The following is a 14,842-nucleotide window of genomic DNA, read 5'->3' as shown; positions in this document are numbered from 1 at the left end:
GCTCCAATTAGTCAGAGTTGAATGTTTTTCTGTTGCCTCAGATCATCTGGAAAGAGTTGACATTTAGCACCAACGCGTACACTTTATCCTCTGAACGCTCCTGGCTCCTGACAGGTTCAATGTGTTTAGCGAAATTGAAGATGGGGAGGATGAGCAACGACTGGAGGAGGGCGTTGTAATCAATAAAAAAAACATGACGCAATTAGTGTTGCTCTCATATTTCTTTAGGGAGGAGGGTGTAAAAACGTGCGGATGAAAGTGATGTCTGCTTCATGCAAGTCATTAATGAAGCACCGGAGCGACTACAGGGATATATTGTTAAAGAGGCTTTTAGAAACCGGCGTTGAATTAATTAAAACACAATACACCCTTAAATCTTTCATGAACTTTATAATATAATAATTTAAAAAGTCAGCAGACAGCAGAGAAGAAATAGGACTGGCTGCTTAGTCCCACATCTCATTTATTTCTGCTTCTCACTGGGAGCAAACAATTTCTGCACCAGTCGGTCTCTTTGAAACCAACGAAATGCACCAAATTAACAGCTCTGGCAAGAGACATGAGTGCTGCGCCAAATAGACAGCATGTCAGCACTCAAAGTCCATTTAAAAAACACACAAGTAATTTGAAATAGGTATGCATATATTCAAAGACGAGAAAACAGAATTGGAGCTTTGTACACAGCTGGAGGTTTGTGTTTGGGGGGGAAGGTGGAATGATATGTTTTGACCTAACGCAGCCCACACACCTGACTAATTGGCAGCATCTGTTCACAAACAGGGAAGTGGTCATTAGAGCAGCAGATCAGTGAAACATGGGAGAGATAAAATGAGTTCTCATGTAACAGGAGGTTTGGACATTTCGACATGGACTGAATATAACAAACGTCGAAATTTGAGGTTTGTCATTTATCAAACAACAGCAGGGTAGAGCAACAAGCAGTGAAGCTAAGAGCCTGAAACAAGAACTAAAAGGGAAAATAAGCATGACCTTGTGTTATAACGCCAAATATCACTGAAACTTACATTAATTATTTTCTGTGCAGCTGTAATTGTTTAGAAATGTTATGTTACTCACAACCAAGACTTCAACAAGAACCATTAATCAACCTCCAAAACATATGATGTGAAAGTTCAGGCAGATTTCTGTAAAACTATTTTTAAATAATACAGTATTGTGGTGAGCTGGTTGTGTCAATAACAGGTCAGAGGTAATGACCTCATGTTAGCACAGATACTGTACTAATCACAGCTTGAGCATACACAGCTTTATTTACATACATGAGCATAACTAAGTGAAACAGCTCTCACACTCATGGTGTAACAATCACTAACTGAATTCACATTCTCTATCACAGTGAAAATGACATTAAGCATGCACAATTATTAACAATAAACAACTACATGACTTTAACGTTTTTATCACAATTTTCCTAACTGGAAATTACATTCCCATGAGCCTTTGCTCCTCAAACTGTCCTGTCGGCAAAGTGTCAAATCAGAAGGTAAATGTCCTAGTCCTTCTGTCTTCAGAGCTCAGTCTTCAGGCTGCTCTTAACACCAGGTTTCATTCTGTTATTGCTATAATGGAGATTATGTGAAATTGAAAAGTTATCTTGACATGGTCATGTTGCTTAAGCACCTTAGATAACTCTTGGCTCTCAGAGAGCTGGCCAATCAGAAGAAAGGGGGCTTGGCATGAAGGTGGGGTCTTTAAGAGACCGGGCTGAACTGAAGGGTTTCGTGATGTGTTAAACAAGAATTAAAAAAATTAAATATTTAATCTAAAGCTACTACAGAGGTTTCACAAAGAGAATATCAAACTTGATGAGCACAAAATGGCCCGTTTTTGTTTGTCCAAAAGACATCAGCAATGTGCTCAGAAGTTTTGACAGTGTAGAAAAAAAAAGTGTTAAATTTGTATTTTATTCCTTTAGCTAAATATTGTTGTACCATCTGGTCCTGAAGATCAAATTCTCTTGTAAAAATGTTTTAGAGCTCAAACACTCTGCAAGAACACATTTGTAAATACAAAATTTAAAATATTCCAGTTGGCTTGTTGACCTTTCTCGGTTTAATAGGGCACAGAAGAGAAAACACAAATATGAGCAAATTGCCTGCAACACAAAAAATATGCGGCAAATAAAACCAAGGAAACACTGTGGTTGAGATGAATTAAATGTATTCTCACTCTGTTAAGGTGGAGAAAATGGAGGGATGTTTGTCTCTCTTCAAGGTATGGAGTTGAAATCGTTTTTCAGTTCTTTCCATTTACAGCCGGCTCATTAGTTTCTCTGTTTATGTAAGCTTGTGTAAATGACCTCTTGTCCATTACTCCCAATGCTCCGGCTGCGAGCTCCCTGTGGGGCTTCATCCAGCACTTCTGAAAACTGCAGCTATTTAGTGTTCTAATGATGAACCTGCTGATGTGATGATGTGGGTAGCTCACTGTATGGTTTTCTGGTTTATTATATCATAAGACATTCAGCGTCTGAGCTGATGAAGGCCGAAGTGATTGTTTGTGTTTGGACTGATTCAAGGCACTCAAACTGTCAATTAATTCAACTAAAGCAAAAGAATCTGTATTACAACATTATCCAAGATGACTTTACAATGCTGTGGAACATTTAGATCAATACAGCAAAAGAAAAGAGTTGGCATTATCACAGAAACGACACAAAAGCTTTAGATAAGTATGTTCTTTAAATGAGTGAAATTGTGCACTTTTGAAATAAATAATCTAAAGAGTCCAGCATCATGGCTCAGAAAAACCCAAACTTAAAAGAAGAACTCTGATTATTTTATATCTATTAATCATAAAATACTTTTCATGCTTTGAGAATGGGTGTAAAATGCTTTCTGCAGCTTTGGAGGAACCTTTTCAAGACAGTATGAAGGCTTGGAGACTACCAACCCAAGCTGCTAAATGTTACAATTTAGTGTTTTATTTAATATGTTTTGAGATAAATATAACTGTTATGAATTATTTTTGATCATTCAACTATGACTTCACATTTTTTCAAGTCCAGGATTTTAATCACAGGGAGTATAAAAGTATGGATGACATGACTGGTATCCCATCCTGCTGTCGGCTTTGCTACCCCCTCTGAGTGCATGAAGTCATCATGACAGAGTCTAATCCCAGAAGACTGCATATTTATCTTTCCCTGAACTTTTAAATAAACAATTGTAAACTCTTATTTAAGTCTCTCCTGATCGAAATGAAATCTTGTCAATGAAGACACAGAAACCCCAGGACGAGTAGCTACTGTTTAACACAGAGGCTCATGGAGATCTTAATAAACAAATAAACAAACAAACAATTTAACCAGAGCAAAGAAGCTGGGCATGTCAGACTTTTTTTTTTATCCTGTCTCCTTGGGAGAAGTTAATTTGTGGAATGTGCCTTCAGTTTCTATCGTGATACTTTATTCAGCACTGGAGCTTAAAACCTGTGAATATAACTCGTGTTCATTTATGCAGAGGTTAGATTAAAAATAGGGTCTCTAATGCTCACAGAGACCGGAGAGAACATCCTGAACTCAGCACATCTCTGCTGCTTCACTTTTGGTTTTAAAATGCTCAGCTCCGCCTCCATTCATATAGCATGAAGCTTTCTGAGTTTCACTGCTTCAAAAAACAAGGAGAAAGAATATAATTAAACAGAGCTTAAGGTTTTTATTTTATTCCCCACAGAGAACAAAAAACACAGAGGACAGAATACATGTTGGTGAAAATAAAAACACACACGATATATCTACTTGAAGCCAATATGTGGACAGCAAATGACAGGATAATACATATAGTTACTACTTCAAAACAAAAACAAAATGTACATTTCAAAAAACCTGCAATAACCCATGCAGCATTTGGATTTTTATTTTGCCACCAATAAAAAGGAGTGTGTTAGCAAAAAAACTTTCATTATAACAACTTCTGTGTTATATTACATTCGATGTAACTCAACACACACCCAAAGTTACACGTCTCACAAGGACACTTGACCTGATCATGACAAAGGAAAGTGCTTCACAACACACACAAAAAATTATAAGACATGCACACAGGGAAATATAAAGTGAAATTCTCAATGTTAGAAAGCACTTGAGGCATTTTAGAAAATGGCAACAAGTACAACAGTCAGGAGGGAATTAGTAAAAATGCTACATAATGAACTGAAGAAGAGGTTTCCACATGGAGCGAGCCAATCAAAAGTTCTTTTAAACAACGAACTCTCGGCTCCAAAACAGACAGTAATTACCTCGGCTGATGACGGCAGGGAAAGAGACAAAAATAACGAGATGATTTAAAACTGAATAACACATTTTCACGTCTTTGTTCTGCAGACCTCGGGTCGAAGAAGTTTTAATCAGGACTCTTTCTCTCTTTAGAAACAGCTCTGTTTCAAAAGATGTGACCTCCAGTTTGCTTATAAACCTTGTATGATGTAATGAGTGAACAATCTGCGTTCATTCCAGCGACAAAGCAGCTGAGGAAAGGCAGTTTCTACAGGGGTGTTTTTCATTTGCATAATATGAAACCAAACTTCACTGTTTAGAACACAAAATAAGGCCAGTTTAAATGATGGGTAAGCTGTGCATAAGAGCAAAAGATACAAGGTTGGACAAAAACAACAAAAGTACTAAATACAACTAAGGTAAAATGTTAAATGGGGAAATATTCCCTTGAATGCAGAGAGATATGTGATAATATTCTTACAGCTCTCTCATCTGTTGAGAAAGTTTGAAGCTACAGCCAGCAGCAAGTTACCTTAGCTGAGCACAAAGACTAGCTGAGCTCTGTCCGTGTAAATCTCACCGATATGTAGAAGATATCTCACTTGTTAAATCAGAACGAAAAGCGACCAAATGATGGGTTGTGATTATGCTGGAGGTTATTGAGAGCCATATCTTAAAATAACATGGACTTCTGTAGCATTTCTATTAACTACAAAAATCAGAAACAAACCTTCAGAGCCTTTCTCAACAACATGTTGTTTAAGGTGAACATATCTGGTCGCCAGTTATCTGCTTTGAAGTATCAACAAACACAAATTTCTATCAGCCTGACATGTTCAATCAGAATCTTCTAAAGAGGAAGGCCTCTGTATTCAGTCTATTGTATTTATGATTTGGGGCAAAAGCATACAGATCAATGTTTTTGCAAAGAATTAGCAAAATGTAGGCAAATGTTATTGAAATGGACAAAACTAAGCTAGTGGTAAAGTGGATGCTAATGAAGTAAAAGAAGCAGGAACATGCTTCATCATAGCAGAAAGACAAGAAGGTTAGTATTGAATAACAGAAAACTGGAGTTAAGCTTGACTTCTTGGCCAGGTATGCTACAGTAACCTCCTGGAGTCTCAGATTGTTGTCCAGCTGCTTCCAGCTACAGATCTCAGACTAACCATCTGTAAAAACAACAAATTATTTTTTTTTCATTTGGTTTTCATAAACATACAAGATTTAGTGCTCAGGGTTGTCTGTGGTGAATTTAGTTACATTGGATCCGAGCTATCTGTTTCCTCCTGCTTCCAGTCTTTGAGCTCAGATAAGCTAAGCTAAGCTAAACTAAGATGGTAATGGCTGTAGCTTCAGATTTACTATACATGTATGGAAGAGGTATCAACCAACCTCTCATGTTACTCCTGGTAAAAAAAAAAAAAAAAAAGTTAATAATAAAATAAGCTTTAAAAAATCTCTGAATTAAAAACGATACAACCCTGAAAATGAAAGTATCCGGTGGTATGCCCCCCACTCTGCTCACACTTTTATTCATGCTGTTACTTATTCACAGTGAACGTGTCTGCTCCTGCGAGCCACAGATGATTCATGGGAGCCTATAGGAGGGTGTATTCTCCATAATGTACTGTATAATACATGGGCGGGCAGCGTTACAGTGTGCTCTGGCTGAGAACAATGGAGTGTTTGTTGATCAGAAAACAACCGAGAGCCCTGCCTGAAGCAGCAGAAAATGTTGGCAACACACGACCTGCAGCAGGAAAAAATTCTGCACACAAACCACTGAATCAACAAAATAAAAGAATAAAAACATTAATTAACAACAGAGGAGTAGTGAAAGTTCATAAAAGGAACATAGTGTTCTTTTTTTCTGCATGGGAACAACAATTAAAAACACACTTAAAGTCACGGTGTTACAAATAATGTCTTCCAGCAAGAATGTAATCTCTTCTGTTTGTGTGAAGCGCTATACAATTGATGGTGGGAAAACTGTACAGCAGAGGTAAGTCTGATCGGTGGGGAGCTGCCAGATGACTGCACAATCACAGGCTGAGTGGAAATGTAGAAAAGATGTGTTAGTCATACTCTCAGGGCCGTCTTCCCACTAGAACAGAGAAGAAGAATCTTACTCTACCCAAGACCTTTTCTTCAGGATTTCTGAACAGGACACCCCCCCCACACACTTTACATATGTGGTGTAGCTTCGATCTGCAGCAGCTCATAAAGCTGAATTACAGCAAATGTCCTCAGCGAGGGACGTCCCAGAGGAAATGGGAACCATGACCCCGCCCGTGTCTGAGGTGCCTCCTATCTGCTGAGCAACACTGAGCGGAATTTAAAATTGAAAACAGGGCAGTTTTACATTTTGATGACACTCCTGTCAGAAAGGTTGACTTACAATGAGTCTGAGTTGTAGGACACTCTTTGCAGGCGCTGAGGGTGCCAAGATGTGTCTGGAAAACTGAGAGAGAGATCAGATTTATCCTGTTCCAGGTATCTGAACATGTTTCTGAACATACAGCCGACACTAAAGTGCCAAGAGGGCAGGAGGGCAGGGTTTGTGTGGTTTGCAAGCCAAAATAGACATTAAATTAAAAACTATAAAATATCATTCTTTCTGCAACTTAAAAACATGTAACACAATCTTCATTAGGATTTTCTTTTTGCTCAGCTGTCATGTACTGTAGATGGATTTAGACTAAGTCATTCCTCACTTTGGTAAATAAGTTTGACAAAACAGTTTGAAATGAAGCGTCCTGTAAAGTTCACCTATTTCAACAAAATAGTGTTTGGAACTAAAATGACTAAACTCAGACTAAATGAAAAACTGATCCGCACTTTTCTCTTTGTGTCTTCACTGCATCTGAAGAACAGAGGAGTTTAGGCGAATAAGACTTTTGATTAGCGAACATGTTTGGGGTGCAATTTTCCAAACATCATGCATAAAAAAAGTCATTTTTTTAGAAACATGTTGCTCACATAATTTGCAACATGATGTGAAAAGGAAACCAAAGAGCCAACAGAAACTTCACTTTTTTCTATCATGATAGATTGTTGAAGTTTCTTTAATTTGGCAATAAAGTACAATTAACTGCAAACCATGCTTGCTTAATTCCGAGGGAATGATTGTTGTACGAAAGTTTGAGCCACCTATGCTCAACCAATTAGACACACTTGCAGCCATCTGAATGTGCTATTCGCAGGCAAGAACCACAAACTAAATCTACACTCTGATCCCTCTGGTTTAACTTTAGGAAGAGTTCATTAAATCCTGACTTCTTAAAAGTTTGTGATTTTTGAAAAAAAATTGTTTTACGTCACCTCATGATCATTTTTTTTAAACGGCATTTCAAGAAATGGAGTGGATGTGTAGTTATGATGTAGATCACCTCACAGGGTAGTCATTTAATAGTGGCATGTGTCTCAGTTAAAGGGCTACAGTCTGAATGTAAGAATGAAATTTAAGAATATATTGGGGCGCTGTTAGCTTAGTGGTTAGATTATGCACTCCATGTACGGAGGCTGTGTTCCTCCAAATGGGTGTCCTCGGTTGAAATCCAATCAGGGCTGCTTTCCCTCATGTCATTCCCCACTCTCTCTCTCTCCCTGATTTCTAACTCTCTTTACAGTCCTATCTGTAAACAAAGGTAAGAAAAGCCCCAAAACATACATACTAATTAAAATGTATTGCCTTGATTTATTTTGATTACTTTTATAATCGATTCGTTTCATTCATTAAAAATTCCATTACATTTTGATCTCCAACATGATGATCTTAATTGTACTGCGCTCAGTCAAGAACGTAAAAAATGGTTGAATAAATGCTAAAACTTTCATTCTATATTTGATCATTGTCCGGGACATTTTTCAAATACTTGTGTAAAAATGCAGTAACCGGCTCATACAATCCTTACCAGGTTGCCTGAAACAAGACTGCACATATTCAGAATCTTCAGTGGTTAGTGGCCCCGTCAAGATATAGTGCTTGTTTGACCCGTCTTTCTTTTGGCTTGCAAACCACCTAAAGGATGCTTGGTGAGTGAAAATAGCCCACAAAGGAGTGCTTGTGTGTGATAGTGAACAGTGGTCTGCAGTAGGAGTGATACTGTGAAGCTCAGCTGTAGTACATTACAGTCGTCAGGGACCCTATACAGCAGGTCTCAGTAAGAAGTCTTTGAATCGTCCTCCTCTGGGCCCAGGGACACTAATCACAGTCTCGAGAGGGGGTCACAGTCACAGCCGGAGAGTCTCAGCCCTCCACAGCCACCAGCCAACCCACACAACTCAGCACATCTGTGATTATTCTTCCATCCACCATCCTGGAACTGATGCATTCAGGTGTAATGGTCTGAGCCAGGAGAATGGTCCGCTGCTTCCAAAGACAAACGGGAGGCTGCGTTCACACAGTGATACCAGTGATACTGTACACAGAGAGGCACAAAGCTGCATGACAACATGAACGAGAATGACGCAGAGCATCTTCCTGCGCCGCCTCAGAAATGAACTGCAGAGTATATTGCAGGCACAGAATGATAATAGAATACAATTAACTTCAAATGGTTTCACTGCACACATAAATCTCTCCCTCGGCGGGATCACAAATGATTTAACTCCGTCCGTGAGGATGGAGTTTCTAATTGCACATTGCTCCATGTGCTGTGATGCTTACATTGTTGATGGCACACACACTGTTAGAGAGCATTAGAGAGACCGCAGAATAAATTAGCAACTCATTCAGATATCAAGCCAACCCCAAAAACAGGTCTCTTCTAAAAATTCTATTTCACAGCATCGTTACAAAAAACAAGCTGACATCTTTAAGTAGTGTGAGTAAACACACATCAAAACAACCGAGCATAATCATCTCTACTTTTGTTTTTTGCTTCTTTTCTATTTCCTAAAATCTAGGTTGCTGGTGCTTCCTTACTGAAGCAGAGTGAATTGCTCCAACCCTCCCTCAATCAGAGATGAAAGCCTGAACTATACTTGTTATAGATTAATTACAGGCTAACAGAAGAAGACAGACAGAGGAAACTGTTGCAGGTGAGCTCGTCCGACGTCCATGGCAACAGGACTCGTCTCTGCAGCTGCTGAGCTCTTCTTCGGCTACAGTCTTAGAAAGAAAAAAAAAGAAGTAAATCCAGTGCCTGCAGACATGTGAGCTGCTGAGGTCACTGTGAGTTGACGGATGGTTGTTTTCGTCTTCATGCTGTGTTTACTTTTTTTATTTGTAAAAGTTATTCTTCAAGCCGCTCTTTGCTAAACTCACAGAGCAGCGATGGATCGATTCGTCAATGAAGGGTGGCGTGCTGTGCGCTCTCTCTCCTGCTCTCAAATTGAAGAGGAAAAAGTCCTAATTTCCAAGAAGCAGGAGATATTTTTTTTCTTCTATTTTAAAAGTCTGATTGAGTGGCCAGTGTCCAAAACAAAACAACATTTCCTGGTTATCAGCCATCCAGGACTCTACAAAAAAAAAAACTCAACCACCCTGTGCGTTAGGGAACGTTTCTGTCAGTGTTAATATTCAGAGTATTCCAGAATAATGACGGTGATGGTAATGATAACGGTCTTGTTGTATTTCCATGGTGGTTCAGCCAGGGTCACGACAGCGTCCAGGGAGGGTTGAAGAACTTGATGGCATGATTTTTGGCCCATTTTGCGAAAACAGACTTCTCGGTGATGAAGCGGTGCCCGCCGTAGGGGGCGCTCTCATGGAGCAGATACTCTGCACACTCATCCCGGCTGCCCGCCTCGTAGTAGTGGTACGGAACCTTTCTGTAACCCTCCGTCCTACAGGGGAGAGGAAAGAGAAAGATGTGACGACACACTGTTTAAAAACAAGCGATGGTTCGGCATTAGAAGCTTGTGGATTTAATGAGCGTCATCAAGTTGGCAAATTGACAATGAGATGAGATGTGACAGCCTCTTTCTGATGCTGTTCAGCATGTGATTAGTTGATCGATCACATCTAATCAGATCAGAAATGATGTAATCAGAGCAGCTCGTCACATCGTCACAATGAAGGTTAAACGTAGGAGTCTGACTGCAGCTACATTAACACATTAACGACTCACAGATTTGATTCCTCCGTCTCTGCGGCACCTGTTGAAGCTCCAATACCACTGAATTCATTCTCGACAAAAAAACAAAAAAATGTGGTTCTGGAAATGTGCTTTACGTCCATAAAAAAATGTATGCTTAATTTAAGAAAGCAGTCTCTTGGTTTTGACATCTTTTCAATTTGGTAATATGATTTTGTGTTTGTATTTAGATATACTTGTGTTTATGATTTGCACTGTAGCCCTCAGCCTGGCGTTTGTTTTATTTCAAAGCAGACACATGATGTTTCCTTCAATTTGCTAAGTGTTCCTGCACATATACAAAATATCAACCTTGAAAATAAAGTAAGTATTGTTTTAGTTTAGCAAGATTCTGTTCATGAGACCACATTAGGGAGAATACAAGTCAGCAAATTCCAAGTGTGCTTGGTATTGATTCAGCTTTAAAACATAATAAATAAAATGATTGACTGTGTAACAGGAGATTAACACGCATTCAGCAGTTTGGACTTTTAGTGTCCTTTGTAACTTTTTCAACTCAGCAGGTTTATTTTATTCCAACGACCTACAGCTGCTATTTGTGGCCCAATAAATTTGATGGTATGTGGACTTGAGCTTGTATAGCACTTTTCTAGTCTTCTGACTACTCAAAGGTCACACCTACATATTCACTGTCAGTGCGTTGACATGGGATAGCTTGATAGGATTAAGCCATATACCGATTTGCTACTTGATTGAGCAGCTGTCACTTGTCTGAGTATATATGCCGATCAGAGAATTGTATAAATGGCCGGAGCATGGCTGACTCCGCTACGCTATGTGGCGCCGTACCCCTTTCAACAAGTGGTTCTAGAGCCACTTCCGGTTGACCTATACGTCACAGCAACAACAAACTATCTGGCGTCATTCAAACAAAGATGGCGTACGAGGAGATGGACGACGCTACAGCTACGTACATTTTGTGCATTATTTATATTCTAATAATGCATCATCAAAGCCATGGTGTCATTTGACCTTTCCGGCAACAACACTTCTATTTATTACGTCGTCTCCTTCCACTTCCAGGTGAAAGCCCCGGCGGAAATTCTCGAGCATGCGCAGAACGTGAAATCTGATTACGATACAACGGCTGAGTTGTTAGTTTGTCGACTATCAACGACTTATCTAGGTGTTCTTGTCCGATTATGAGATGTCCGTTATGGTCCGATTTTGGTTCGATGTAGGTCGGACTAAGATGTTTACATGCATTTTAAAAGTCCAAACAGTGTCTGATACGATCAGAAATTTGAATATCTAGCGCCATGTAGACATATGTAAAGTGGTCATCAGAAGCAACTAATCCCATTCATACGCTGACGACAAAACAGCTGGAGCAATTTGGGGTTAATGGTCATGCCCAAGGACCCATCGGACATGTGGCTGCACAAGCTGGGGATCGAACCCCCAACCCTTTGGTTGAGAGACAACTAACTGAGCCACAGCCGCCGCTTGATCAACATTGTTTTAATCTAACCTGCATGTACTTATAAAACGACAGCTCCCCAAAAGTGAAGCTAAAACATTTGGAGCTCCGCCTACTGACTGGCTGCAATATACATCATAAGCTCCGCATCTTCAATACTAACAGACGGTGCATGGGTCAAACATTCAAAACATATATGAAATACATTTTTCTCAAACATAAGTTTCTGTCTAAACAGAGTTCGTTCTTATCATGCTGATTTATGTCTTAAGTTTGAACTATTCTGAGAACTTTATTTTAATTAGATATGTGATGCTAAAATAAGGTTTAAAATGCCGTGATTGGCAGCTGTGTTGACAAATGCAGTTCCTGTGGTGCTGTGGGCACTTGCTTAGCAGAGTAGAGGAGGAAAGGCAAGCCAACGAGTGTCTGCCTCAAATTGACAGAAGAATCTGTTCTGCTGTAGACTTTGCCAACAGGAGTGTTTTGATTAGCTAAAGAGGTGGGACATCAAAACTGCTGCAGAGTCTACAGTGCAACTCTGGCTTTAATGACGTCACAAGCACAATATGCCAGCCCCTGTGGTCTGGGGTATTTTGGCATCACTTTTGAACTTCAGGCGGAGGTGGAGACGTGTCCTCCATCGCTATATACAGTCAATGGTTTCTAATATCAACAGATGGTTTTATAAGCGGCTAGCTTGTGTTTCAGTGTAATTGGGAGAATGAACACAGGCCGAAGAAAAACAGCCATCACTGCACCCAGGCAGACAGCGACTGTGGCTGTCTGCCAGCAAACAGTAATACACACAACCCAATCAGTGCGTCTTGCCTCTGTGTCACACACCAGAGTGAACTCAAATTCGATTCCTCCGTCTCTGCGGCACCTGTTGAAGCACCATTACCAAACTACAGCTGAGGTCAATTCTGACTAAAGCTACCAGCACTGAAACACAGAACATCACTTCTCCTTTTTCTGCTTGTAAAACTTGAGCAGGCGGCTGTCAATATGACTTTGTTTGACACTAAAATGTCCATTCAGAAACTCAGTGAAACACAATGTTCCCTGTATGTTAGGAATTATGCGAGACGGGAAGCAGTAGGAGAACACCGCCCCTTATCTGCCTCACTGAATCATAAAATCCTCTGTGCTGGTTGAATTATCACTCCTCTCTGCCGTGTTTATATTCTCTCTCCCACTGTGCACACGGAACGCATAGAGGATAAAAGGCAGGATTTTGTAAAAGTGTTTGATTCATGGGATAGAGAAAGAGCTCAGGTTGAGCTGTGGGGGGGGGGGGGGGGGGTGTAAGAGTTGAGCCCATCAAGGCTGACATGACTGGAGACTGAGCAGACATGCCTGGAGCAACAAGCGTCTTGTTTGTCATCCCTCATATGGCCGGGTTACAAGCAAGTAATCACTCACCCAGGAGTCAGAGAGAAGACGACAGTCATATATAACCATAGAATTTACTCGAATAAATGCTCAAAAAAAGGCTACCATAGGTTGGTGAAAGGATTGTATTTTTATGAGATCCAGAGTAAAGCCACAGAATCAAAATTAAGATCTTTGAGGGATTCTATTTCCAGATATTCCTGCAAACGGACAAGATTAAACCCTGGAAAAACCCAAATCCAGACCAATCCTGAAAAAAATACGTCTCATAACCCCATAAATAATCCAGCAACGATTACATTTTTCAGTGCGTTTTTGATTAGATTTGAGTTTACAGGTCTGAGATCTACAAGAGGAGTCTCCAACTAAATTTGCTTTCTTTGCATTTGTAAACAGATTAGGCCAAAAAACAAAATATGTTATGCTAGCATCTCTGACAAAACAGTAAACGTGCCACCTTTAAGAGTCTGTGTCATGCCCAGAATCTTTCAGATAAAGGTTTCAGTATTACAGATCAGTGACAATGATATCCTTCACATCTCGTAAGTTTTTTAAATAATTCTGTGAAGCCATTTGGTAGATTTGCAATCTTGGTGATATGTGGATTTGGTGTTTTAAGGGATATGTAGTGGACAATGATATTTAAAGCAGATATGTGACGGATCCATAAACTTGCATACTATCAGATTCTTTTAGATACAGGTCCCTTTTGTTCAGTGTCCAAGATGGGGAGGTGTTGAGTGCTGCAGCCCCACAGAGACTGTTGGGCATTCTATGCAGGAAAAACATAATGGTATTCACAGCACAGAGAAACCAATATGGATATCAGCAACAACAAAAAAAATCCGCCATTAAATCCAAGCCGAGGCATTGGAAATGTATTCCAACAGTTGCAGGCCGTGGTTATGGAGGGCTGCGATTGGACATCTCTGCTGTGAATGTGAATGTAGATTTTGAACTTTTTGTATGAGTTTTTCCAATTTTCTTCCCAATACAAAGAAAGTATATGTGTGTGTGTGTGTGTGTGTGTGTGTGTGTGTGTGTGTGTGTGTGTGTGTGTGTGTGTGTGTGTGTAATAGTTGGTGTCTTACTTGCAGTAGGTGTCATTTATCATGCCGTAGATATGGATCTCTTTGCACATGTCCATGGCGAGGATGAGTGTGAACCAGCCGGTGCTGAGGTAGGAGCCGGACTGGATCCTGCAGAAACACAAAGACAGCTCTTTCACGGCAATGTTCATTTGCATTAAATAAAGACATTTAAATCATTTGTATTATAATAAAAACGATCTATAGTTTCCAGGATGCAATGTTCTCTGACCTTCGTACTCTTTGCTCCTTTGGGCTTTGTCATGCAGTTGATCTGAGGTTTTAAATTATTCGAATAGCTGCTCTTACTGTAGGTCGTTCTGTTTAAGAGCCTCGGCTCAGGATCAAAAATGTTAATGTAAATGTAAATGCATCTCCACTACAGCAGCCCTCAGCTGTACAACCATATGTCTGCTTTACTGAAAGTTCACGAGTTTTAAACACCCATTTACATCTGTGAACATAAATAGTGAAACAAGTTGTAAAATTCACTTTGTATTTACAAAAAAAGTTCAGAGGCACACTCTTTTGTGTAGTTGAACAGCTCACCATAACAAGTAAACAACAGGCTGTCCCCTGTGAATGATGCAGGAGCCCT

General features: G+C 39.8%; 1 protein-coding gene across 1 annotated transcript in view; it reads right to left on the bottom strand.

Annotated features, from left to right (window-relative positions):
- Window positions 1-3,652: 3,652 nt before the first annotated feature.
- st6galnac3 (ST6 (alpha-N-acetyl-neuraminyl-2,3-beta-galactosyl-1,3)-N-acetylgalactosaminide alpha-2,6-sialyltransferase 3) overlaps window positions 3,653-14,842 on the bottom strand; it is an 83,257-nt gene continuing 72,067 nt past the window's right edge. The window contains exons 4-5 of the mRNA XM_020629910.2: window positions 14,248-14,355; window positions 3,653-10,030 (exon numbers count right to left, since the gene is read on the bottom strand). Coding sequence (XP_020485566.1) covers window positions 9,841-10,030; window positions 14,248-14,355 — 298 coding nt within the window. The 3' untranslated portion in view covers window positions 3,653-9,840. The remainder of the gene's footprint in view (window positions 10,031-14,247; window positions 14,356-14,842) is intronic.

Source organism: Labrus bergylta, chromosome 4 (genome assembly GCF_963930695.1).
Source record: "Labrus bergylta chromosome 4, fLabBer1.1, whole genome shotgun sequence".
NCBI lineage: Eukaryota > Metazoa > Chordata > Actinopteri > Labriformes > Labridae > Labrus > Labrus bergylta.
Note: the sequence above shows the minus strand (reverse complement) of the source record. Positions and strands in the feature narration are given on the sequence as shown.